We start from the raw sequence: 27,210 nt of genomic DNA on the forward strand, positions 1-27,210 counted from the left end.
TTAAATTTAACATCAAAATTAGGAGAATAATATGAATAACTCAAGTTTAGTTTGTTCCTTCCTTTAACTTTAATTTCCGATATTAAAAACAAATAAACGAATAACAATAAGGCAAAGAATGGATACAGTTAGGACTTTGGAGCCTTTAAGCTGTCTGTAATTTGAGTCATGCTTGAATTCGGTTTCCTGATTCGGTCTCTTTTAAAATTTGTCCGTTAAGCGTCAAGTGGGTTTTACCAATGAAATATAAGCCCGAAGGGCTAGAATCGAATATTTAACCTTTCTCAGACAAAAATAACTGAAGCCTTAAAATTGCCCCGTATTTTTGACGACGGATTGAATCTAGCGATTCCTTTGTTTTCGAATGCTATTTTTTTTCTTTTTTTAAGGCGTAGTTGTATAGTGGTTATCGTGCTTTAATTTCTGTCCAGGAGGCCCGAGTTCGATACCCACCGTGGCACTACGATTCACTTGGCAAGTGAATGCTCCTTCGCCCGGGTCAACCCATGCCATGTTAGGGGAATTGGGTACCATAACTCTGATACAAGAGTAAGGGTAGATATGCCAGACATTGTGGTGTGCTAAGACACTTAGGAGGTTCTACACCTGCGAGGACACCCATTCTTCCGTGTAGTTCAAGTGTCGTGGTATACACACCGGCTCGGCAGCTCGCATCTGCAGGGTTGCAATGTCTGCTTGCGCTGTGATTCCTACTTCATCGTGGGTAGGACCCATTCCGATGCATCGGAGGGCATATCTATTTATCTATCTTTTTCGAAATTTAGGTGTAAATTTTAATTTCAATCTGTCATTTGTGTAAAAACCAGGCGGACTGCGCAAGGCCGCGCAACTTGGGTAGGACTTGGTAGGCTTCAAATCCTACCAAGAAGATTTGATTCTAGTCCTTCGGGCTTATATTTCATTGGGTTTTACCTGTACCAGTAGACGAACATATCGTCTACACAAGATCACTGAAAAAGAGAATAGTTCAGGAGGCAGGATGAATTCGAAAACGGAAGGATAAACTCGAAGGAAAAACTACAACGAGTTTTGATTTCTGCTAACCTAGCATAAAAACCTCATTTTAATCTCTATTTATCCGTGTATTAAAACCTGATGTTGATTAGGCACCTTTGAATTAGAGAGCCAGGGCAAAATCTTAATGAGGGACGACAGATAAAAGATAAACAACGACAGCAACGAAAATTTGAAAGAAAAAAAATTGTTACAAATTTTATCAAAATAAAAGACATTAAAATAAACCTTCTAAAATCTATCAAATAAAAAAAATTTCTCTACTACTGTACTCTGGTTTGTTTGAGTTCTCCTCATCTAAAGTTTCCTATCATAATATTAAAACGACAAAAATTACAAAGAAATCGTGTCAAATATAGTATAGAGTGGATCAAACCTTTGGCATTTTCAATTTGGGACCAAAAAAAACCCCTTCTTACCCCAGCTGGCGAACAAAGTTTCATCAATATCCATCTAGCGTTCACAACGTCCAATGTCATATGGACATTGAAACACTTCCAGTGGTCACACTTACTGACTGAATTTTCAAGTATCTCATTCAAAAAGTCTCGAAAAATAAAAATTCAACACTCAAGCTAGGGCTTATAAAAAGAAACATAAAAGGAACGTCCATTTCACGTCAATATATATATTGTGTACCGGCCGGTGTATTTCTTGAAAAAAGATTTATGCTTTGATCAATGTCCACTAAGTATATTGACTTCAAAGATAAAACTTCCTTTGAGCTTTGTCTTCCAAATAGCGTTACCGAGAAGAACTTTTAAAGGCAAAAATAGTAGAACAGTTAACTAACAATTTTCGATAAGTGAAAATTTGAGATCCAATTTTGGCGGAATTTCGACTTAAGTATATTAGAGTCATTCTGTAAAAAAATTACCCAATTAATCGTTGACAATGTTTACATAACGAAGCCAAGTTTTATGAACTAAAAATACCCGAAATTCTATTCTTGATATTATAAGCCTAAGGTAGAATTCCCGACCTCTCCTGCTTAAAATTGCCAAAAGGTCAAAAAGTGTTAACGTAATCTGAAGACAACACCCAAATAACCTAAATAAATCTCTCTCTAATTAAAAAAAAACAAAATTCATAAAATCTTTTAGCTTTTTTCGTGGTAGAAGGGAGATGAAAAACGCAAAAAAAAAGTTCTAAATATTTGCGCTTCTCATTAAAAGTTTAGAAAATATTAAATATTACTTTATTAAAAAAAAGATCAAGAAGAAAATGATAGCAACATAAAAACAAGTAGAAACAGGGGGGGGGGTACAGCCGCAGGGTACTAACCCATAGGGTACTAACCTGATTTTTAAGAAAAATTGTCTTAGGTACCACCACCCCCTTTTTAGTACCGGGTACTTACTTTTTTTTAAGGAAAAGGGACCCCCACCCCCTTTTTAGTACCGGGTACTTACTTATTTTTAAGGAAAAAGGGACCCCCACCCCCTTTTTAGTAACGGGTACCGGCTTTAAAATTACCAAGGAAAATAGAAGACACCACCCTTAAAACTTGCCAAGTATGGTCCCAATCTTTCAAAAGCCAGCAAAAGCAGCTCTTTGGCATTATTATGACTTGTATATACCATATTTTTAACTCAGATCCTCTAAAAAGTTCTTTAAATCAAACACAACTTTTAATTACAAAGGTAAAACAACGAAATTCCTTGGCAAAAGTAAAACATTATATAGCTGTAATAACGACAATAAAAGAAGTTGAAATAGAAAAAAGTTGCATTGTTGGCTCTGGTTGGCTTTGCTTAGTTGACCTGCCCCGTCTTAATTGTCATAAACAGACAAACAAACAAACAAACAAACAAACAAACAAACAAATATAAACAGAAATAAGCTATAGGGTATAATATAAACTGCAATAAACTAAAATAAACTAACCCCTTTAGCAAAAACAATCATCAGTTTGGATAAGAATTTTATTGTTTAAAAGACAGATTGTATCACTTTGGATGCAACAGCTTGTAATTCTTTTCATCAGAAGGCAATGACATACATATACCTCGTTCTAACTTGAGATATCAAAGACGAACTATCCTTCTCACTAATTAAAACAATACTGATTTTGAACAATAGGTTTCTTTACATTAGCTATCTCAATATTTGTATAACTTAGTGGTTATAAAATTCTCCTCTTAGAAAGTAGGAAAAGTACCCATGAATTTGAATAAAATAATTCTTTATTGATAGAAACATAACAGTTCTTTTTTCTGAAAACTATTGAAACTAACAACCTCCAAACTTCCCTACATACTTGATAAGCAGGGAAAGTACCTTCAATTGGAAGGGGGAACTTTTCAATACTGTCAGATACTGTAAGCCATGACAAGGAAATCTTTTCTCATCAAAATCCTGAAAGTTGAAGACAAAAAATTAAACAAATGTACCATATTCAGGGCCTGAGTACTTGAAGAAAAATTGAAATGATACCCACCCCACCCTAAAATTGGTACCGGGTACTAACTTAAAATTGGAGATATACCCACCCCCACCCCAAAATTAGTACCGGGTACTAACTTTTTTGAATTTCCAAATTAGACACCACCACCCGACTATGGGTTAGTACCCTGCGGCTGTACCCCCCCCCCCCTGGTAGAAAAGGTTCTAAAACTAATCAAGTTTTTGTAGTGAAGGAAACAATGAACCAGAAGCTCTTCATTCCAAGAGCCATTCATTTCATTGATATTTTTCGACTTGATTACTTTACAATCACCACCGTAATATTTGGCACATATAAAGGGAAATTTTAAAACTGCAAGTGGTTTAAAGTGCTTTAAAGTACGGTTGGAAAGTAGATATCATTGTAAAGGAAAAACACAAAATGTGGGTTCGCTCACTAAAGAATTCGGTTTACCGAATGGCAAAGAATGAAAAACAATTTTTCTTGAGAAGAGCGTGTAGAGTAGGTAGTATTAAGAAAACGGAAAAGTTTGCAAAACATCTGTACAGTAATTAAAGACCGGAAAATCATCTTGGTAGTGGGGTTAATATCTTTGAATAATCGAGGCCAATACCAACGACATGCCTTGATCATTCAGCGTAAAAATTATCAAAATGCAAAAATAAATCCAATCCAAAAATAAAACCAATTCTTCCCTTCTCTATCTATGTCCGGGAGTGAAAGCCAATTCCCAATTGAACAAGTTTTATAATCATATTACACAGACCTTTAGCGTAGCCTACGTGTGTCATAGCGTGATAGTCCCCTTGGGTAGACTACTGTTTACGATCTGCAAATAACGAAGATCACCGATGAATTGTTGAAGTGACGTCATGAAAGAAGGTGTATCCTGGAAATGAAAAAAAATAAAACGTCGAATCTGTAATAAAAATTGATGGACCGTAAAAGGCCCGAAGCCCAAAATAAGTATAGACCAGCGTCGGAGATTCAGGAAATGCCTTAAAAATGGCACCCCTTAGATCAGGGCAAATTTTTGACATTATGCTCCTAATAGGGTGTAGAATTGACAAAAATATTTGCCCTTCGAATCTCCTGCAGTTATCGAGTAAATCGATTTTTAGTTCATCGATAGAACCCCTTTGCTAACGGTTTTTTCGAAGTCTGAAAATCAAATATCTGAGGCTAGCAACTTATTTAGCCTGAAAGGTAGATAAAGAAAATGGACTTATTTGATAAGTTTCGATCACCTGGTGCCGAGAAATTGCATTTTAAGGCGAAAAATCGACGTTTTTGGCGTTTTCCATTACATCAGCATTTTCCTAGAGGGATTTTCAGAAAAAATCATTCTCACGGCTGGATAGCCCTGAATAAAAAGTATCCAAAAATGGTATGGTTTTTCAGTTTTCGAGTCAGCAGTTTTTCAGCATATTTACTCACCTTAAAAATGAAATATCTCAAGATCGGAACATCGAAAGTTAACAAACCATACCATTTTCGGATACTACTAATTCAGGGCTATCTAGCTGTGGGAATGATTCCTTCTTAAAATACTCCCAGAAAAAATGCTGACGTCATCTATTATCGTCATCTATTAGCGGCATAATATCAAAAATTTGCCTTGATCTAAGGGTTGCCCTACGAAGTGGCACAATTCACTACCTCGGCCGCTGGTCTAGTAAAAGAAATTGAGCATAAATGAAACACCGACAAGATCATATTCTTGCCAAGGTATGACTTCATCTTGGACCTTGTAAAAACATATTCCTGTTAGACGATATGTAGTAAGTAAAAACAGAGCTCACTGAAGGTTACTTGTGTGTTCTCAATAAATAAAATCTTTTAGTGAGTTTAAACCATAAGACTTTATTTTCCTCTCGAAATGTTGAAAAGTACTTGAAGTAACACAGTAATCGATATGTCTGGATAAAGACTATTCTTCTCCAAGTCAGTCAATATTCCAAATACTCACCTGGTGCCGTTTATAATTAGCGTGGAGTTGTGATTTCTGGTGATCCGTAAGACCTCCAGTGTTCATCAAGAAAGAAGGGATGAATTGTGAAAAGTATGCATCGAAATTGGTTGAAACCATACTGTAGACACCTGAGATCGAAAAAATCTTTATTTTGCACTGCCTTCTGTACAAACAGAATAGATCTTATCAGAGTTTTTGATTTTTCTAAAAAAGCAATGCATTGTGGGATTGTTTCGGGAGTATTACAATAGAAATCTCTTAGGAATTCCTCGAGGGAATTATATTGTAATACTCCCAAAACAATCCCACAATACATAGCTTTTTTAGAAAAATCAAAAACTCCGATAAGATCTATTTTGTGTGTGACCCCCAGAATACAGGTCTGACGTAAAGCGTTGATTACAGGTCACAAGAAAGTTAAAGAGAAGACTTTTTATTGAAGAATGAGCTTACAAATTGCTTCAATGTCTTCATGATTAATACGAATTTGGTCAAATTTTGCCTGTTTTGGCATGGTTTTGAGAAATTTGAAAAGCGATATTTTTTGGAAATTTGACTATTGGGCTATTTATATCAAGTCAAATGCTTTCGGTGGACAACAAACCTTGTATGATTTCTTCTTGTAGTAGATTGTGTGACTTGGTGACTAAAGAGTTCATCAACACTTGCAAAAAACTCGATAACATTGTCGTCTGGAAGAGCGCCTGAAGTAGCATTAAAAGAGTGATCAAAGCAAACTTTTTCTAACGGGTTATTTTTCTTATGATCCTAGTTTGATAGGTTGTTAATATCGAAAAAATAATTGAATTTTACTATTTTTGTTCTTTATAATCAACCAGATTGCTAAGGCTCGAGGCGGTTTTTTTTTACTATCTCGTAAAGTAAAATCCTTTTTGATAATCTAACCATGGCAAACGATAGTCCTTGACCCAATAAGTATAAATAGGGTATAATCTCAGGGGTAGTCAATTAATTTGAGCTACAATCATCGTCGAGATATATTGAGATTTTAGTGTATTTTAACGTTTTTCAGAATTTAAAGTTCGGGCGAGAATTGCTATTTTAGCACTTTCATTTTCTTTCATTGAATATTTCGATTTTAGAGGGGTTTGGTGGCTTCTAGGCTATATTCCAAGCCTTATTGGAGCAAATTTGAGCTTTTAAATCCTGAAATCCTAAGGTCCAAAACTCAGAGTTAAAACTCTACTTTCCAACTGTAGTTTAAGGCGCTTAAAATCAATTGTGGTGTTTAAAATTACACCGGGAACTCCCCTTTGTCTCAAATATTTTGTCGATGATTGTAGAATGTTAAACAACCCCATCCATGCCTAGCCAGGAAACCGGAGCTGCTTCAAAAAAATGTGTATCAGAGAAAAGGAAGAAAACTTTTGAAAATAGACAGTTTCGAAGAATAAAAAATAAACATTGTATCACAAAAAAGAGACATACCTTTTGATACAGTCTGTTTTTACTGTTGATGCTTTCAAGAACTTGTATTGATTTCTTGAAAAGTTCAATTTCAGTCTCCATCAGAGGTTGACCGAAGGCCTGCAGGATGAAGAAGAACACAAAAATATCAGTGATTGTGTTTAAGCTAAGAAGCTGATGTCACAGTGAAGGCATCCTAAATCTCAACTCCTTCCAATCTTCTTAGCTGGCTGACCGTAAGAGCCTTGTGAAAATAATGGAAATTCGTACCCACTGCGGACGGTGACCCAAAACGAGATTCTCAAAAGATACATTTTTAAAGGTTGAGAAAAAGACTATTCTGAAAAGTTCGCAGCATGTTACCAGGATGGCCAGAACTTTCATTGGTAGCACAATCCAGGTTTCATTTCGTTAAAAACTTTTTAAGAATTCAGCCTGGTGAACAAATGGTTAATGAAGCTGGTTACCTTGAGGATAGTAAGAAATTGATCTTCGTGTTGTATTTGATCTTCACCATTCATCTTGGACAAGACGTTTGACTTGAAGAAATATCTCCAATTTTGTAAGAGGAGTTGATGAAACAATTCCAGAAGATCCATCTTCAGATCAGGAACATTGTGCTAGAAACAATAATCATAATACAGTCAACTCTCTCTAATTCGAACCTCTATTATTCGAATCTTTCTTTAGTTCGAACTAAAATATTGATTCCCTCAGCTGGAAAGTGGTTTAAATTACTTTCTGTAATTCGAATCTTTCTCTGAAGATCGAATTAGAGAGAGTCAACAATAAATTTTTTTTTTGATTGGAAGTATTCTTATTCTATTTCATCCTCCCGCACTCACATTCATGGTGTATTTCATTTGGCTTTTGAAAGGTTTAGCTAGTTAAACTCGCCGTAGTATCATCTATCACAACAAAACCATTATAGATCTTTTCATAAATTACATCACGAACTAACAATAACCATTGATTCCCAGAGGAGTTCATAGCAAGTTCTCCCTACTTTTTAAAAGTAACACTTCAAGACTCAAGGGTTTTAACCCCTCCCTGTTATGGTTTCAGAATGAGGCAGTAGTTACACTCAAAATAATTTATAAACAGGCCTCTAACCGACGTTTGGTAAAAATTATATAATTTTATAATATTGTAATTGTAAAATAATGTAATTTTGAGTTACCCCATCAGGAATAAACATAACATGCACCAAAGCCGAAAAGTGGGTTGTTTTTTTAATTTTCACATATCTTGTGGGGGTTTAATATTACTTAGAGGGCATTTTTGGTGTTTTCCAAAAGCGGGCCTTTAGCTACAAAATTTAATCATCATAATCATGGTTTCTGCCTACTTTTTCAGTCCCCCCTTAAAATGTAATTTTGCCCTTAAAGAAAACTCCCCCCTTAAATCGAACAAAAATTACCAGTACCCCTTGTTAGAATGTCCCCCCTCAGTTACAGCAATATGCCAAAAACAATTTGTTCAACCACCTTCACTTCAAGATAGGCCACCATAGAATGAACTTCCTTTTATAGGATGAACCATATTCATGTGGCTTTCAGCCTTGCACTCCATCACAGAGCCTATTTGAGATATTTTACTAACTAGCCCAGAGAAAAATTTTAAACCTTTATTATTTGAATGCATGCCTTTTTAATACTCAAATATAAAAAAATTAACAAATTTTAACTTGGTCATTAGTCAGAAAAGTCATTAAAATTGATTAGCCTCTGCGATGGAGTGCAAGGCTGAAAGCCACATGAATATGGTTCATCCTATAAAAGGAAGTTCATTCTATGGTGGCCTATGTTGAAGTGAAGGTGGTTGAACAAAATAGTTAGTAAAATGTCTCAAATAGGCTCTGTGTCCATCAAGGACAAGGCTGTGCAAGGCTAAAAGCCACACGAATATGACAACCCCTGTCTCAGTGCCCCGGTGGAACCTTTTCCCTCAGTGGTGATGAAAATTTCTATCGAAATCCCAATGGGGATAGAAAATCTATTGTTTCCAGCTCAAAAATTCAGTGGGAATGGTTTTGGATTCCAATTTTTTCCGTTCAATTTTCGATGGGGGTAGATTCATGTAGCAATTACCCAGTGGGGTTGAAAATGTAGGGTATTTTTTCCACTGGGGACGATTTTTTGGCCTATTTTTCCACCGGGGCGGGAGGTCCACCAGGTCTGTGACACAGGGGTAATATGGTTCATCCTATAAAAGGAAAAAAAAATAGTCCCCCCTCAGATTTTTCTCTTTAGAGTTTGACAAAAACGAAGTACAACGATTGGTTTGATATCAATGCCATCAACATTATACCTAATGATATCCAACTAAATAAACCCAATAAAAAAAAGAAATCATAAATTGGAAATAAGCTGGATCCTATAATCAAATGGTACAAATAAAACTTTTTATGAATAAAACCAATCAAAAGATGCAGTATCTGGTATAACAGTTGTGTTTTTCTAATATCTTAGGCCTTGCAAATTATCTTTATTATTAGATTTGAATTGGGAATATCTTCTTATTGTAGTCCTAGTTTAAGTTAGGTCAAGCAAGAGGTCTTCCCAAGTAAAAAATTTAGGCAGTAAAACACATAAGTAAGATCTATGCTTATGACATTGATTTTGGATGTGACAGAACTTGTAAAAATAAGTCTCTGCTGCAAATGTCAAAGATCATTAATGTCAAAGATCATTGATGTCGACCAACTATTTAAAGAAAATCTTTGTGCCCTTCAGCAAACATTTTTTACAATAGATAGAGAGGGAAGAGAGGATGCAGATTCATTGGCCCTTACTAGCCATTTTGAGTGGGGGGCAAGATTTTGGAAAAAATGTCGCCCAACATGGTTTGGCAACGAAGAAGATTTTTTACTTTTTACACCCTCAAAACATCAAAGTGGGCATGAAATTGTGAGCACGGAAACGGGAAAGAAGATATTATTAATATTAGATAAAGAAATCTATCAATAAAACCAAAGACATAACATCTGAAATTCAATCAACAATTTTTAAATTTTATAGTCCCCCCTTTTTTCTTCTTTTAATAGATTCTTGCAGCCCTTGATAAAGAATCCCCCCTTATTTTAAAAAGATTACAAAAATCCCCCCTTTTTTAAAAGGCAATTTTTTTGCTCCCCCCTTATTTTAAGGGGGGGGGCAGAAACCATGCATAATTTAGGTAGCTTAAAGATTTGTATTTTTCTTTGGGGTGGCGAAACAAACGGATAGTCTAACGGGGAAAAAATGTTCCGCTTAAAAAGCATCCTGTTTTTGTTTTGTTTTTTTCAATTAAGAAGTAAACACACAAACACTTACTTCAGCCAATATTGGTAGGATATCGTTCAAACAGAAGGATATGACGTTTGGTAGCAACGTCTTGAAGGATGGGTTATGTTCTTGTACGATAAGTTCCAACATTTTTAAAAACCTGTAAAGAAGATATCTCAAAATTAAATCAAACTCAACATAACCTACTTCTCTCTGGTATTTTTATATGCACAAGTCGAGATTACGTCATTCTTACTAGTGGATAAACCTTTAAGACCATACGCCCACACACTACGTTCCGTTTCGCTCTGAAACAAAACGGTTAGGGAACACTGATGTGTGAACGTCAAAATTGGAAACGTCAAAAAAGAAGACGTTACAAAGCAAAACAGATCGAAACGGTTTCGCTCCACTATTTTTATCGGAACGGAACTGCTCCGTCTTATATAAACACATTTGATCCGTAAAGGCCGGTATCCACTTTCGCACGAAATAGGCGACAGTTTTTTTCTCAACCTCTTTTGCCAAAAGAAAAGATTACGTCATAAAAGAGTTTCGCGGGAACAAAGAAAAAGTTTTTTCAACCGTTACGTCAATTTTGACCGATGGAATTGCCTCGTTTTTCAACCGACCAATGAGTGACCTTACAAAAACATTATAAAGTTTTCGCTCATTTCGCGCGAAAGTGGAGACCGGCCTTAAGGAAAATCATACCGGAGCGAAACGGAACGGTAACGTGTGAACATGGTCTTAGAAGGAAAAACATTCGGAATTTCCGCGAAAACGAACCCCGTCCCTCCAAAAAATATTCGTATCCAAACGGGAAAATAACGGAAGTGAATAAAAAATTACAGCTTTAAAAAAAATTAAAGTCCATATAGATGAATATTGAGGCATTTGTTTCTCTGCTGGGAAGACTAGGTGATTCTGGTGATCGAAGATAAGGATTCCAGGGCATATAATTTTAAAAAGTTATCGTACCTGCTTAGTGCATTGATACCAGAGGTATTTCCACTTTGAATAATGTACAGAATTTGATCCCTGAAAATCAGCAAAAGTGAAAAAAAAAATTCTTCAAAATTTGTATAAATATGAAAATCCGCTCTTAAATCTTTTGACCTTAGTCCTGTTGTGCTTTGGAAAAAGTGAAATAGCGAGTGAAATTTATCAAATTTAAGAAAAACATTGCAATGATAATTTAAATAAAATTTAAAAATCTTTTAAGACACTTAGGTTCTTTACTTGAAGGGCTTTAAAAAGGTAATGAATAATCTCTGGAGTCTGATTCTTGGATTGTTCTTAACTTGGTTTAAGGTCTCCCAGCAAATTCAAGCTTCGTAAAATTAAGCTTATAAAATTGTTAAAATAAAAAAAGATAAAAATGGTGTACCTTTTAAGCAGTTCGAGTAATGTATTGACGAGTTTTTCAACACCGACAGTTCCCATTTGTATCCGAAGACTTCGTAAACATTCCAACAAAAACGACATAATCTTGTCTGCAACGTCTGAACAAAAAGGTAAAGGGGGACTTGCAAAGGTTTCTGAATGCTTAGGCTAAATTATTTCAGTATGAGGTTAAAGGATAATCAGATGATTTGAGATATTTGACAATTGGATTCCCTCTATTGTACAGAGAAGATATCTCAAAATAAATTTGCTTCCTGTTACGGCACATAATTCATGAACAGAGTATAATAAAAATCCGGTGTAAAGTTCAAGATAACGGCCGTAGAAAGTGACAAAATCGGTAAGTTATTTCCTTTTCGGCTAACACTAACTCCCTGTTCGAGAAATTATCCCCGGGATGGCAGATCTTACCGTTTTGATATAATATTGCCAACTGTCGTAGCCTGCTTGTTGAGATTTCCCAAACAAAGTGTCATTCAACGAAAAAAAAACTTTTTCAGCAGAAATATTTCACAAATCATCTGCGAAACAGACAATGCACATAGTGCACAAACGCACGCTAAATTCGAGATTTTATCCAGAGTACACCCTTCAGTAAAGTAAGGTTGTGACAGCAGCCAAAGGCGACCGGAATGCTCTCTTCCCTCTAGCTTTCTACCCTGAGGTAGGGGAGGGCACCACTCATTTCCCTGGATTCCTCCCCTTACCCTTGACTCGTCTCTTTAGTTGACAGTGAGAATCAAGCAAAGAGCCACAAATTACCATTTTGGGAATCTTCGATACAACCTGGCTGGGGATCGAATCCATAACCTTGCGCACCGTAGTCGGATGCTCTACCTGCATGCTACGGCCACATGACAACCTTTACATCCTTAGCAAGTGTGAACTAACCTGTGTCAGTGATGTAGGCAGTCAACATGTGGGAGAAGACATCGATGTACTCATGGACAGAGTTAAACATGATTTTTCTTGACTTGGTTCCTTCGCTTGATGCAGCGTCAACGATATCGCTCAGTATACTGCATATAGTCTTGATAGTGCTTTTATCTGAGGTAGGATAAATTTTGAAACATTATATTATTGTGGAGAGTTTTTACTTAGAGTGGTGCAGTTTCTCCTTAAATCGATTAAGTTTTGACTCTTAGTCTCTTGACTAACAAAACCTTCTCATAAACAAGTTTCTATCACTCACATTTTCCATAACTCGAACAAATTTTAGTTCCCTGTGCGTGTTCGAGTTCTGGAGACTCCATCAGTTATCTATATGATTCCTTCGATAAGACACTAAACTACAAGCATCTCCAATATAGCTTCTGTTATAAGCAATGCAAATTTGACTCAAACAAGTGATACTTTTATGGACCTACCTGGTTATACATTTATAATTGATATCTACGTGACGTAAACTAAACAATCATTCAGAACACAAATAGTGACGATCTATTAAAATTAGTCGTTTGTTTCTTATAAAAAAAAAGTTTAGAAACCAAAATTTCATGCTCTTGAAATATTCTTTCATATTCAAGACTTCGTGAGCATAAAAAGACATCTATCTCATCAAAAAATTGAGTAATTTGGCTAAGAACATTGATGTATGCTTATTAATAGTGATTCTTATAGATAAAGATGCGTTTTTTGAGCTGAAAAGTTTTTTTACAAAAATCTGCTTGACCCATCTTTTACCTACTTTCATGCAAAAAATCAGAAAAAAACAACGATCCAATATTTCACAATGTCCAAAAAAACCTTTTTTTAGCCGTTTTTTGACCCAAATTTGCCCAAAAACATTTTTTTCGAAAATCGGGCTCAGTCACATTCGAGGGTTTATAGTTATGCATCTTTGTGCAAAAAGTCATAAAGAATGAAAGAGCCAATCTCGAGAAAAGCTAATACCTAAGTAATTGATAATGTGCTTATAAAAAAATATCGAATTTGGCCAGTTTTTCTATAAAAACACGCCAAGCAACCAAAATTTCATGTCTAAACACACATATGCTTCAAAAGTAAGCCCTCGTGAGCAAAAAACATCTATCTCATAAAAAAATTGAGTAATTTGACTAAGAACATTAATGTATGCTTATTAATAGTGATTCTTATAGATAAACATGCGTTTTTTGAGCCAACAAATTTTTTTTGCAAAAATCTCCCTGAGCCATCTTTTACCTATACAAAAAAATCAGAAAAAATCAATGATCCAATTTTTCATAAAGTCCAAAAAACCCGCTTTTTAGCCGTTTTTTGGCCCAAATTTGCCCAAAAACATTTTTTTTTTCGAAAATTGGGCTCATTCACATTCGAGGGTTTATAGTTATGCATCTTTGTGCAAAAAGTCTTAAAGAATGAAAAAGCCAATCTCGAGAAAAGCTAATACCTAAGTAATTGATAATGTGCTTATAAAAAAATATTGAACTTGGCCAGTTTTTTCTATAAAACGCCAAGCAACCAAAATTTCATGTCAAACCACATACTTTCAAAGTAGCCCTCTGAGCAAAAAAAACATCTATCTCATAAAGAAATTGAGTAATTTGACTAAGAACATTGATGTATGCTTATTAATAGTGATTCTTATAGATAAACATGCGTTTTTTAAGCCAAATAAATTTTTTTGCAAAGATATGCTTGAGCCAACTTTTGCCTATGATGGTACCCTACTTTCATGCAAAAAATCAATGATCCAATTTTTCAAAAAGTCCAAAAAACCCGTTTTTTTTTTTTGGCCCAAACACGAAATCGGACATTTGTTTTGCAACAATCAAATGATTCCTATGATTCAATCTCGAGAAAAGCTGGTAACGAACGGACGGACGGACGGACGGACGGACAGACGGACGGAATTTATAAAACGCTTAAACTTTTTCATAGCAAGTTTCTTTGTCACTAAAAAGAATGAAAAAGGAAATCAAACAATTGCCTGGTAAAATTCTAATAACGTCACCAAGCCTCAATAGAAGAAGCTTGCTATCATTCGAAATTGAAAAAGAACCTACATTGTTCTTTAGCTGCAGGGTTTGACAGGAGAGCCGCCATATTTATTGAAGAGATATCTTTACAAAGCGTGTTGATCAAGTTCCGATGATTTTCCGAGCGGCTTTCCCATTCCTAGAACGAAAGAAGAAAACAAAAATTCAACACATGGAATTTCTGTGACAACAATCGACAAATTCCCCAGCAAAATTCTGTGTCCCTAAAAACCTTAAAATTTTCAAGTAAAAATGCGAAAGGCGAATATCAGTATAATCTTTCAATTCAGTAGCAAAATACCTGTTGGGCGTCATTCAAGAAGTTCCATGTCAATATAAGTGAATTGGAAAGCGCACGGTATAGCAACGTTTGTACCTACAAAAAACACATCATACAGGATTTTTTAATAAGAATAAATTCATAAGAACATGAGGCTCAATTTAAGCCAGACCCTAAGAACAACTTAAGAACAACCATAGTCTTAGATTTCAGTAATGGCTAAGAATATGGATCTTCATTCCATTCTAAGTCCATAAGTGTTAAATTGAGCACATTGAGCACATTGAGCCTGAAAAAGTCATAAAGGTATACGAACAGCTGAGCCTGGACTAAAATGTATTGGTTTATGTAAAAAAACGTATATGTCTTTTTTTTGTGAACTTCTAGTGTTCTAGGTACATCGTAAGTCGACTTAATCAAAGTTAGAATCAAGGTTGCCTTTTTTTAAAAAAGGAAAGTAAAAGTTGGAAAAGTAAAGGCCGGCCTGGTCGGCTCCCTTAGAGCTAAGTCTCATGGAGCGCTGAAAAACACAATTTTATTCTGAAATCAATTAAGCTGCTAGCATTCATCTGAAATATTTTGCTCTAAGGAAAGCGAATCGGCCAAAAAATTAAGTCCGCTTAGAAACTTTTGCTAAGAAAATTTTAAGAGGTTCGAATCGAGGAAGGTTGCACGAGGTCATAAATTTGTTTTCTTCATAATGTTGGCGACTAAAGTTGAATGAAAAGGGTCATACTAAAAAGATGTTTAGCAACTACAACATAGCAAAAAATTGCTATTTGCAGCGTTCAAATCGATTCTAGGGATACACGCAGCCTAATACCAAACAGATGAAAGATATAAAATAATTCAAAATTTGAAACTAATTGTAGTTACCGTTTGACTACACTCTTTACAACCACCTTCGACGGCTTGAAACAATTTCTGTCCTTGCTCAATACGCAAAAAGAAACTGGGGCGAACTGTTGTTGTTATGGAAACCAAAAGATGGGCGGCAGCTGAGGATATCCTCTCCGGTACCTATAAAGTTAATATATGATACATATAAAATTCAGGCCAAAGTATATCGAATAAACAATAGCGAGTTTATGTATTTGCCCTTTTTGAGGACAGTGGAGTGACTGAAGCAATTTGGAACAACCTGTATATTTATTCGACAAATCGAGGACGGAAAAGCGCTTGTCAACCGTCGTCCTCAGCCAATCCGGATCTGGTCAAATCAAAAGCTAACTCCGTCTCTGTTGGGCGTTAGAAACTTTGACATAGAAAAAGCAGGAAGAGCATAAGTCACAAATGCCGGCCACGTACGCCAAACCTTTAGGGTTTCAAGACGGCGATGAAGAAAGAGAATACTGACCTCTTTACTAAACAGTGTGTGTATTGTATCCAGCATTGACACAACTATGGATTGGAATTGTTGGAGACCATTTTCATTGTTTTGAGCGGCACCTTGACACTTAACCAGCCAATGACAGTACGCTTGAACTGAGGCGATTGCTTGTGCATGTCTGAAAATAAAGTTCAAAACATAATACAGAATACATACGTCAGCTCTTTAGCAGAAAGTTCGGCTTGTGAAGGCAAAATGGAAGATTTCGAGAATCGCAGACCTCAACAAAGCCACAGGTAGTATAAAGAGCACGAATCCGTTAATCTATGCTATAGTCTATGAGCTCATTAGATATTAGACTTTAACTAAAATCCGAAAGTTTCGGCTACCATTTTGGGACACCATTCGCCTTGACTGTTTAACAGAAATTGTTATGCAGATTTTCATTTTTATCCAGTCTTTATTTCAGATTTCGACGAGAGTACTTTGGGGCTGACAACCCATATAACAGAAAGCTAGTCAAGATTGTCTTACACTTCAATGAGATCGTTCCTGAGTGATTCATCTTGAACTTTCACTTGATACGTCTTGTAAAATCCTCCGAACATCGCACCTTGGATCAAACTAGAAAAACAAAACACGATCACATAAAATATAACAATAATTTATAAAGAATAAAAAACGGACTAAACAAAGTCAGACATATCGCGGATTTCACTGGTCTTGGTTGGAATTGATTTCGCCAAGTAAACTTTTCTTTTTACAACCTCGCGAGTTTTGGGCATGAAAATCAAACTAATCTGGAAAAGAAATAATCGGACACGTAATCATTTGTATTTGTATCTTATCCTATAGATTTTTCAAAAGAAAGAAGGTAACTAGACCATGGTCTACCATGGTCTACACAATAGACAGCTCCAGGCTTTTAGGCCTTACTCTTGGTCTATAGGTGGCAATTAGTAACCCCCACCGGGAATTGCTTACTAATAGGTTTAAACATAATAGACTTTCACAAAACATGTTCATCAATAGAGATTTCAAATAAAAGAATGTTCAAAACACAGCTGGATTGGCTTAGGTTTCAAAACTCTCTATTGTTTCATTAAAACCTCAGTGCGCATGCGATTTATCCGGAGAATTTCAATATTCAAAACAAGAGCAGCGCTCATATCCCGAAGAGTAGGAGTTTTACGCTCGAAATTCGAAACGAAGGAAGATATGACGTAGCCAAACTAGACCATGGTATCTAGGTTTCAGAAGACTTTTGGAGACGAATGGATCAAAAAAGTGTCCACAAACCTCCCGATCAAGACTTCTGACTGCTCATAACGATTCCGGAAATTTACATCGTCGGTAAACAAGCCGGATAAGCGACCCATGATGCGGAAACCAGTACTCAAATCCAACAGCCGGATGTGTAGAGTTTTGCATTCGTTAGATGAAGGGAGAGTCAAACCTATGAATGAAAAGAGCTTTCCTTTTTTCTTTCTGTGGAAGAATTGTTGTTCTATTAATACAGCCGGCGCTCTCTAATTCGATTTTAAGGGGAATCAGATTTCCATCCAATAAGGGAGCGTATCGAGTGGTAGAGCGTTGTTGAAGAGAGTTTCTTGTTGACGGTGACTTTCAATATCATCGAATGATGAAGCGTATCACATAGCAGTACGTCGAATTAGAGAGCGCCATCTAAAGACTAATATCAAAACTTTGTATGATTTCGCGTAATTTGGAATATAAAATATCGCATTCCTGAGGTAAGTCATTGTAGATAAAACTTGTCTTTGTAAAAGAACTTGAGAGAATGGTGGCTGTCTTGGCTGTGAGTTCATTTAGTGTTAAGGGGTATAGTCATTATGGTATAGGAGACCCATTGTAGAATTTCGTCAGCAGAAGTATTGCGCTGTATTTCGATAAGAACTGCTCGGAAATAGTTTTGAGCAGTCTTTCAATACACCTTTTTACGATTAGCTGCTTCGTATAAAAAGTCACCAAAATTTCGAGTAAACAAACCATCTCATTGGCTAAAAGCAAAAACATAAACAAAAAAATGTCCAGAGTAAGAACACAGAAAGCACATTTTTCTCATACTTTGCACATTTTTTTGTTCATGTTTTTGCTTTCAGCCAATGGGGATGGTTTGATTACTCGAAATTTTGGTGACTATTTATACGAAACGGCAAACCGGAAAAAGGTGTATTGTGGTAAACATTAAATGAATACGAATGGGAATACTGTGATTGGTGTCTTTCATGGGGAGGTTACATTGAGAGTGAAAAGAATTTTAACTTACAATCGTTTGAAATAACATTTGATAAAGCAAAGTAGACATCCAAGTTTTCTTTGAAAATTTGTGACTAGAAGAGGAAGGATTTTAAAAGGGATTTTAAATAAAAGCCATTGGATATAGTCGCGCGGCTGAGGTCGAAAAAAGTGGCTAGAAAATGATTTTCGTGATACACCTCTTAGATTCCACTTTTTTCGATGGAAACTCTCGAATTAGCATATGTAGATTCCAAAATCAAAAAGTTTCCACGATATTATCGTGCAAGTAACGAGTAATTGGCGATTTTTTGCGTTTCCAGGCAAAATTGCAAGGCCTGGAAATTCATGATTTTTGGGGGGTCTTTAAATTAAAAAAAAAACCTATATCACATGATAGAGCTCTTCAAACTGAGCAAAAAAGTGTATTACACCAAAGTCCCAACTTCTCTAGATCAAAAGTTATGGGCCTACTTGTGGTCAAAAAGGTGTTTAATTTTGCATAAATTAATGCAGATTGTGGGGAAATCCCCTGTTTTCCATCAGTTTTTTACCACAAATAGGCCAATAAATTTTGATCTAGAGAAGATGGGACTTTGGTGTAATACACTTTTTTGCTCAGTTTGAAGAGCTCTATCATGTGATATAGGTTTTTTTTTTAATTTAAAGACCCCCCAAAAATCATGAATTTCCAGGCCTTGCAATTTTGCCTGGAAACAGGGGGGGGGTCAGGATCCAGATACCAAACCCAGGGCCGGGGGGTGGTGTCAATTTTTTTTTCAAATTTCAAAAAGTCAAGTTGGTATCGATACCAAAATGAGAGGTTGGGTCCCCCTTTTTTAATTTTTGCTGAATTTTAAATTAGTATCTGACTTAAAATGTTGTATAATGTAAGTATAAAAACTTATTTGAATCGTTTACACTACCCTGATTCCATATAAAAGCATTCTTCATTCTATAATTGAAATTAAATTCTTATTTAACTTTTGCTACTCTCAATCCTTTCAATCAACCAAAATTCATTCAAAACTAGAGTTGAACAAACTGAATCAAGTCGTGAATTTTTAGTCGTGATAAAATTTTTCTGTACATAACGTTCATCATACAGGCTATGTCAGGCTATGTTACAAAGACTCAAGGCGTGCCTAATACAATGAGTCTTTTATCTAACTAGTTTATCAACTAGCCCGGGGGCAGTGGGTTTACCAACTGACGGCAGTGCGGCAAAGAAAATGGCTTTTTAGAATCGCACCCATCCAGTGCAGAAAAAAATCGGTGAAATTCATACCCTTACAGTGCATTTTTTTTCATATTTTAAACTCTTTTAGAGCAAAAAAATCAAGATTTTCAGCGAAAATTTGCAATTTTTCCTAGATTTGCTGAAATTTCCACCCATCCAGTGCATTTATCAAAAGTCCACCTTTACAGTGCATTTCTGATATTTTGAAAAACATACCCTTAACCGCCGCACATACCCGTCGGTCTATTTGCCTGACTGTCCTCCCCCGGGTCAACTAGTTTTATGAATTCGATACATTTTGCCAATTTAGTTCCAGAAACTTAATTTACGTTGTGTTAGAATGAGAAAAACTTGTTTTCATTTTCAGGAGTCTAAAGAGTGGTACATAATATAAGTGATTGATAAGAGGAATGTTCTTTGAATAAAAACATCAACAGATTTTGTTTAGCGTCCCTTGTATGCAGTATCATGCATATAACTTCTTTCATTTTTACTGATTGCCAATTTAGGGGGGGGGGGGTGGGTCCCCCTTTTTCAGAAAAATCGGGGTTCGTATTGATACCAATTTAGGGGGTGGTGGTGTCTACTACTTTCAAATCTCGAAAAGTCAGGTTTTTGGGCCCTGGGTTGGTATCCTGGACCCTGACCCCCCCCTGCTGGAAACGCAAAAAATCGCCAATTACTCGTTACTTGCACGATAATATCGCGGAAACTTTTTGATTTTGTAATCTACACATACTAATTCGCGAGTTTCCGTTGTTTTTTTTGGAATCTAAAAGATGTATCACGAAATGAAACGTTTTTCGACCTCAGCCGCGCGACTAATAGTAGATAGCCGACAAAAAAAGGCAGAGATGATGTTATTAAAAATGATGAAGAAAAAACTAAGCGGATCAACTTACACATTGTGTGAAAGATTCTTCGGGCAACAATTGTGAAATCTTTTCAATGACTTCTAAACACGGACTGATAAACTTCTCCCATTCTGTTTCACTCTGTAACGAAAAAAAGAAAAGTGAGCAGAATTGTCTATAAGGCAAAGCATCTATGCAATGTTGTAGAACATGAATTGAACAGTCAGAAGATATTCCAGTAGTGCAAAGCAAGACAAGACATACAGCTTCCCAAGTGAAGATAGGCCCTTAACTAAATTAGAGAACATTGCACAAGAGAGATTGCTGTACAAGTGAAGTAGTGTATATCATGAAAATAATATAAAATTCAAAATTATACTTCATCTTCTTAACCAATCAGATGAGAGTATTTTGAATAGCTTACGTCATCGTCATATTTCTCCATGTCAACAGTGTCCAGCCAATCAGCGTTGTGTTGGAATTGAATTTTCTGAAGCATTTCAATCAACAGTTCTTGTAGACAAGCCACATATCTATGGTAGAAAATATAAAAACCAATCAATGCTGATTAGAGTCACGTAAATTTGACGAAAACTTTAACATAGCAGTCAAGGTTACGTCATTTTTATTACGACAACTGATTGGCTGCAAAGATTATAGCGTATGAGGTAGAAAAAAACTGAAAAGTCACATAAAAGTCATTAAGGTTGTGCATATAACCCAAAATACTCCAACCCAACCTTACCTTTCCATAGCAGCCACTTTGAAATTACTTGTGATGCACGAAGAAACTTTATCAACAAGATAATCTAAGAAGATGATCCAAATGTCCAGACAACTTGAAAACGTCTCTGGTAGATTCTGCGTAATGAAAGATCATAATTTGCTTTTTTAAGATTTTAGTATATAAAAGATAAATTATATATGCCTTCCTCCTTAGGCTTCAGTAGATACGAATAGTGTTTAAAACGGGATCCCATTTCGGAAACTTTTATGGCCTCACTCAATCTATAGAGTATAATGCTCGTGCCTCGGAGATCCTCTTATCGCTGCTTATCGGGAATCGCATATCCAGCTGTTTTATGCTCTGAACTGAACAAAGGAAAAAACCGTATACCCCCTGTTGAGGAGGTCCATTTCCGTTCCAAGGGGTAAAGGTTTGATATGTGGCGGAATTCCAAAGGGAGATACAAAAATCTGTCAAAAATAACTGGAATTCCATAGGGGTAGCTTTTCAAATCCTACTAAAATTCAGAATTCCAGAGGGGTTTAAAGCTGAAATTGCCTGGAATTCCAGGGGGTTACAGTATTTCCAGCCACAGAGGGATGGACCTCCTCGGCAAGGGGTATACGGTTTTTTTCTGGAAAAGCCCAATAAGAGTAAGACGTAACCTACCTGTTGCATGGTGTATTTGAGGAAGAGATAAAGCAGCTCAACAGTTGGGAAATGATCACTCGGTTCAAATCGTCTTAAATGATTGCCGATGAACAAACTCAAATATTCTGTGAACTTCTCAATGTAACTGAAAAATATATTATTGATTATATACAATGATGACTGGCTTCTCCTTGCAGAGGGTGCCCAGTTCTAGATTGAGTGGTTTACTTTAGGAGTCGTCTCGTTAGAAACTTCTTACGCTGTAGTTTATACTGCCTGTCAGCTTGCGAGACACTGACACAGAGTTTTTCGGATCAAATGCGTTAATCCAGCGTAACCACTAGGAAATAAGGCAAGGGCTCCCTCACCTTTTTCACGATGGATTGTGGAATCGATACCTAGCAGTCACGGACAGGCTTCTTGAGTTTCTGTCTACCCAATTTATCTCACATGGCATTGGTTGGCCCAGGCGAAGGTATATTCACTAGCCAAGTGAATCACAGCACTGCGAGTGGGAATCGAACCCCTACCTCCTACTTACAATAGTCGTTTCTGGCCTGACAGCTGAAGATGTCATAGATGTAAAACGCACTATTGGTATAATAGACTAATAGGAATATTCCAGAAATATTTCACGTTCAACGGCCAATTTTGGATGTAGAAACCGGCCCTGTAGACTCAGGTAGACTTACACTAACGAAGCATAGAAGTTCAACGATGGAAATAATTGATTAGAAAAAGATATTTTTATATTTATAAAACATTATAACTGTATCGTGCACTTTTTGAATGTTTGCTTCACAATCTAGAATTGAAAGTTTTCTAAGAAAACTTTGGAATTCAAACAACGAAATCACACCTCTCATCGACAGTTTTGAGAACCCCTCCTTCACTGCCAGACGTCATCACTTGTAGCAGTTTGAAAGTCTGTTGAAACATTTGGAAGAGGAATGATTCGTATTCTGCGGGGATGAACTTCTTTGATAGGATCTCGTTGATGCAACTCATAGCATTGATACCTAGAAAAAGAGGAAAAGTATAATTCTATTGACTTATTCAAAGTCTAACCATGACCAACATTAAAGTATATTTCTTATCCACAAAGCATTCTATTTGCTTATTCTGGGAAAGACGTCCTTTCTGACCAATACATTTGTTTCAGTTGAGGAAAACCTCTGAATCGTGTTCCCATACTTAATTGTTTATAATAGAGCACATGTTGTTTACTCCGTACATTACGGTCCGAAAACTATATTGTCGACTATTGCTCATCAATATATTGTGTAGTCTAAGTAGCCCTAAATTGTTAGAAATTTTATTACTTCTGTGGTCCTGAGAGGATTATAATTTTCAAATTGTTAATTTTAGCTGAAAATAAGGAGATTCAATGGAGATGCATACGAGCAGCGTCTGCGAAATGGGAGAATATGGATAATATCGATTTTCAGAATTTCAATTCAGATATCCCAGATTATAAAAACATTTTGAAGGCTGAAATTTGTCAAAACTTTTCTAGTTATTACTCTAAACTGTTAACGAAAAGCCTGAAAATCTAAGAATCTTTAAAGTAAATGTCTACTGACCTACTTTCGTCCCAATCACTTTATCTGAACCTTTCATGACAGCTAGATTACATCCGTATTCTGCGTAGTTGAAAATCTTTGTCACAAGGCTGGGCGTAATGAAACGTGAAAGTGGCAACCAAGAAATATATTGTGTTAAACAGTCAAAAATCGCTATACAAAGCTCCTCTGACTGAGCTGACATGACGACGGCCTCAATCTTTTGCGGCGACGTGGTGGAGCCGGGAACAGTGAGACGGTGTATGGGTGAATGGTTGGGCGTGGTGTAGGGTGAGCGTTGTATAGGCGAGGGCGGTGGTGTAACTGTGCTGACGATATGTTTAAACTTGTGTGATATAGATGTGAGTAGTTCTGTTAAAATGTGTAGTGCATTGGGAATATGTTGTAATAAGGATTCTTTCAGTTCTTGTCGCCGTTGCATGCTCAAGTCTTCCCTGGGTGAGATGAATTCTTCTGAGATCATTTGTAGAGCTAGTACACCAACCAAGGATGTGTCAGGATTTTGCAAAAGCTAGAATTAAGAAAAATGTAAACATTTTAGATTTTCAGCAGCTGCATTCTATTGTGGTATTCAAAATCAGCCATGAATAGAATGCCATTTTGGAAGAACCTTACTGTAAAGTACCCAGCAAAAAACTCTTGTTTTAGTTGAAAGATAACACCAATTACCGTATAAAATCATTCAGTATTTGAATGGCACTCCCTCTTTACTCTCCAGTAAAGCTAGAAGCCTATTCCAAAACTAGCGTATCTCCTTAAAACAGCTCCATAAACATTGACTATACCCAGGTGTTGCAACTAGCTTATGTGAATATGCACGGAAATCTTGGAAAATCGTTGAATTGGTGTGTCATTTGACCATAAACCCTCTTAATAACAAAACGGAAGTTGTGTATTTTGTTTCTCGAATATCTTTAAAAAATCTTGAACCCTTTCAGAAAATTCGGTCCCAACATTTAAACTTACTTTGATTATATTCGAGAAGAAGTTTGGATAAAACATTGGCCAATCATAACGTCCGATGATGACCACTGATTTGATGGATTTGTTACGGATAAAAGGTGGCACTGCATTATACTTATTGACCATGTAATTGTAAAGAAATTTACGAATCTGTTGTTTGTCTTCACCCAGTAGACCATGCCATCTCTGATTTATAAGGTTCTAAAAAAACAAACAAAAAATTATACAATTCTTTATGATTGAGTGGAGCAGTAGTTTTCACAAAGTGTAGACTAAGGCTGGAAGAACTGTAGGATTTGAATATTTCCTAACTTAGTGACAAGGCCCATGTTGTTCCTACACTAATTCTTGATAGATAATAATAACATATGCCACCAGCTTTTCAAATTGTCCTTCTCAAGAATTTTGAGTATATGGTTACTAGCCAAAATATCAATTATTCAATCCAGGGATACACAGGTCAAATTTATATTTTTGAGATCTATAATAAAAATAAAAATACCTCAAAAATACTGAAAGAATACATCTGAACATATTGATTGGACGACTTGGTCAAGAAATAGATACACTGTCTCCATGCTCCGTCTTGTAAACCAAAATTATTCAAAAGTTCTTCTGGTAAAAGAAACATTAGAAATTTAGTGGTTTATGGTCATTTTGTCAAGCAAAGTAAAGATAAACTTCAATTTGAATCCCGAGTGAGGAAGTTATACCTGATAAAAGTATTCTATTTTGAAAACTTTCAAATGGTATCATATTATGTGATATTGCATGAATACGAATATGAGATTTTGGCCCTAAGGACTTTGCTGTTCAAAAGTGGATATTCCAACTAGAGGCATTTCAGGTTTTTTTCTTGAGCATATCACATAGAAAGAGAAAGTATGGACAATTGTTATATTTCTTCCTACAAACAACATATATACGACCCTAATACATTCCTTTGGAAAAGAATTACCTATTTGCCGTTTCCTGTCATTGTTGCTGGTTGGTCCAAAGAACTCATCCAGTAAGTCATTTAAACCTTTTAACGTAGCCTCGTCAGATGCCTTAAATGTGATACGAAAAGAAAAAACACATGGAAACACAAAATACTATACCATAGTTATTTTTCTTATGAAAGAATTGGTAAAAAGTGACAAAGCAGAAAAACAAAAGGATTTTTCAAAATTTGTGCTCGCGCAGGACTGAAAGGGGAGAAAATTGTTATTCTTTTGTTTAAAATTCTGTTCAAGTAAATGGTAGATTTTTTTGTCATAAATCAATAAAAACATTGTGCTTACCATTTCTTGAGTGTTGCAGTCCTTGATGAAAAAATGTCAACTAACTTTTATTCTTCTTCATTTTTTCTTTTATTCCAGAGCAGTATAAACTGCTGCCATTATCTCACAGTTTAAATGTTTCTTTTATTTAAAGCCTTAACTAAGAGAGAATGAAAATAAAAATCACAATGTTATACTTCAGATTTCGCAACATCTGGTTAGGAATAAAAAGGAGAAAAAAATACTTGGTTAATCATTAATTATTTATATGAAAAAACAAATACAATAAGTTTGTTGTTTTCAGGAAAAAATTGTAACAAAAATGTCCTTTAAAGTGCTGGTGATATTATTCAAATATTTTCTGCTAATTTATGCTTTTTAAGAAATAAGGAAAAAAGAAATCTTTAATTTTATTTTTCACATTCTGTATGAATCAACTTTGAATTTGAAAGTTTTTAAAAATGGCTTTATTATAATTTAACTAACAACTTGACTTTGTTTATTAAAGCAATTTTAATCAGCTATCAATGTTTATATGAACAAATTGTGCCATTTAATACTCAGCTAACTTCAAGAAGCAGACCAAACTTTATTCATACATGTTCCATTTCAAACAGGTTTTAAATTTGATATTTTATATTTTGAAAAAATAAACAATCATAAAAGTCAAACATTTTAATAACAATCTATCTTTTCATTATGAAGTAATTATCAAAAAATGTAAACAGAGACATGTGAAAAGGAAATTAAAACAAAAAAAGGAAGTTTCTTAATTTTGATAAGAGATTTATTTCTAAAGGAGGTCAGTGGTATTCATTATTTGGTATTATCAAATTTGGAATATGTCTTTAGTAGGGGAAGCATCTTTTGAGGAAGGAACTGCAACTATCAAAATTTAAAACAAACATATTTTTTTAATTGCAAAAATGCCAAGGGGGGGAGGCAAAAATTTTTGAAAATCAAGGGGGGAGCAAAAATTAGATGCGAATGGAACAATCTCTAGGTGGGGGAAAAGCCTTTTTCAGAAAAATGAATAAATTTTTTATCCAAAAATGTCAATCTTTAGGTAAAGACCCATGAAACTTTTCGAAAAGGAGGGACAAAGAGGTTTTTCAAAATCTAAGGGGGGGGGGTTAAAAGGATTGGGGCAACCAGAATTTTTCAAAATCTCAAATCTCACTATGAACACATGCAAATTGAGATGCATGGATATTTTAAAAATACAGATGACATGAAATTTGGCTGAAATTACGTTTGAACTGATTGGTCAGTCTCATTTAAATTTTATAGCTAATTGAACTTCTTCATCTGACCTTTCTACACAGACCCCAAGTTATGCCTAAAAAAGGTTGATATAAAATAATAATGATTTGAATTGGCTTTATTGAACATAGTTGACGAGAACTTTCAAAGGTTTTGCAAGTGTTTTTCCAAAGTCAGTCAATTTTGACGTCAATCCTTAATAAAATCTAAGTCAGGACTGCTAACAAAATTTTGGGCATAGGCAAAAAAATCACTTTAGGCAGACCAAGGAAAGGGCTTTTAAAAAAAAGAAAAAATATGTAAAATTTCACTTGGTTTTTTGA

The 27,210-nt window shown here is 35.5% G+C and overlaps 1 protein-coding gene across 1 annotated transcript; it reads right to left on the bottom strand.

The window, feature by feature from the left end:
- Positions 1–3,927: 3,927 nt before the first annotated feature.
- Positions 3,928–25,786, bottom strand: LOC136822354 (exportin-6-like). The gene is made up of 26 exons (XM_067078593.1): positions 25,646–25,786; positions 25,321–25,411; positions 24,865–24,977; positions 24,366–24,563; positions 23,400–23,910; positions 22,676–22,835; positions 21,835–21,961; positions 21,184–21,299; positions 20,863–20,971; positions 20,487–20,579; positions 18,376–18,439; positions 17,385–17,541; positions 16,620–16,709; positions 16,113–16,263; positions 15,632–15,775; positions 14,777–14,851; positions 14,503–14,614; positions 12,407–12,562; positions 11,499–11,613; positions 11,090–11,149; positions 10,157–10,268; positions 7,310–7,462; positions 6,864–6,962; positions 6,019–6,118; positions 5,412–5,542; positions 3,928–4,331 (listed from the first exon to the last, which is right to left on the bottom strand). The coding sequence occupies exons 1-26, from the start codon at positions 25,646–25,648 to the stop codon at positions 4,230–4,232; spliced, it is 3,342 nt and encodes a 1,113-aa protein (XP_066934694.1). The 5' UTR covers positions 25,649–25,786; the 3' UTR covers positions 3,928–4,229.
- Between the last annotated feature and the right edge of the window lie 1,424 nt (positions 25,787–27,210).

This window comes from Clytia hemisphaerica, unplaced genomic scaffold, assembly GCF_902728285.1.
Source record: "Clytia hemisphaerica strain Z4C2 unplaced genomic scaffold, Clytia hemisphaerica genome assembly, whole genome shotgun sequence".
Lineage (NCBI taxonomy): Eukaryota > Metazoa > Cnidaria > Hydrozoa > Leptothecata > Clytiidae > Clytia > Clytia hemisphaerica.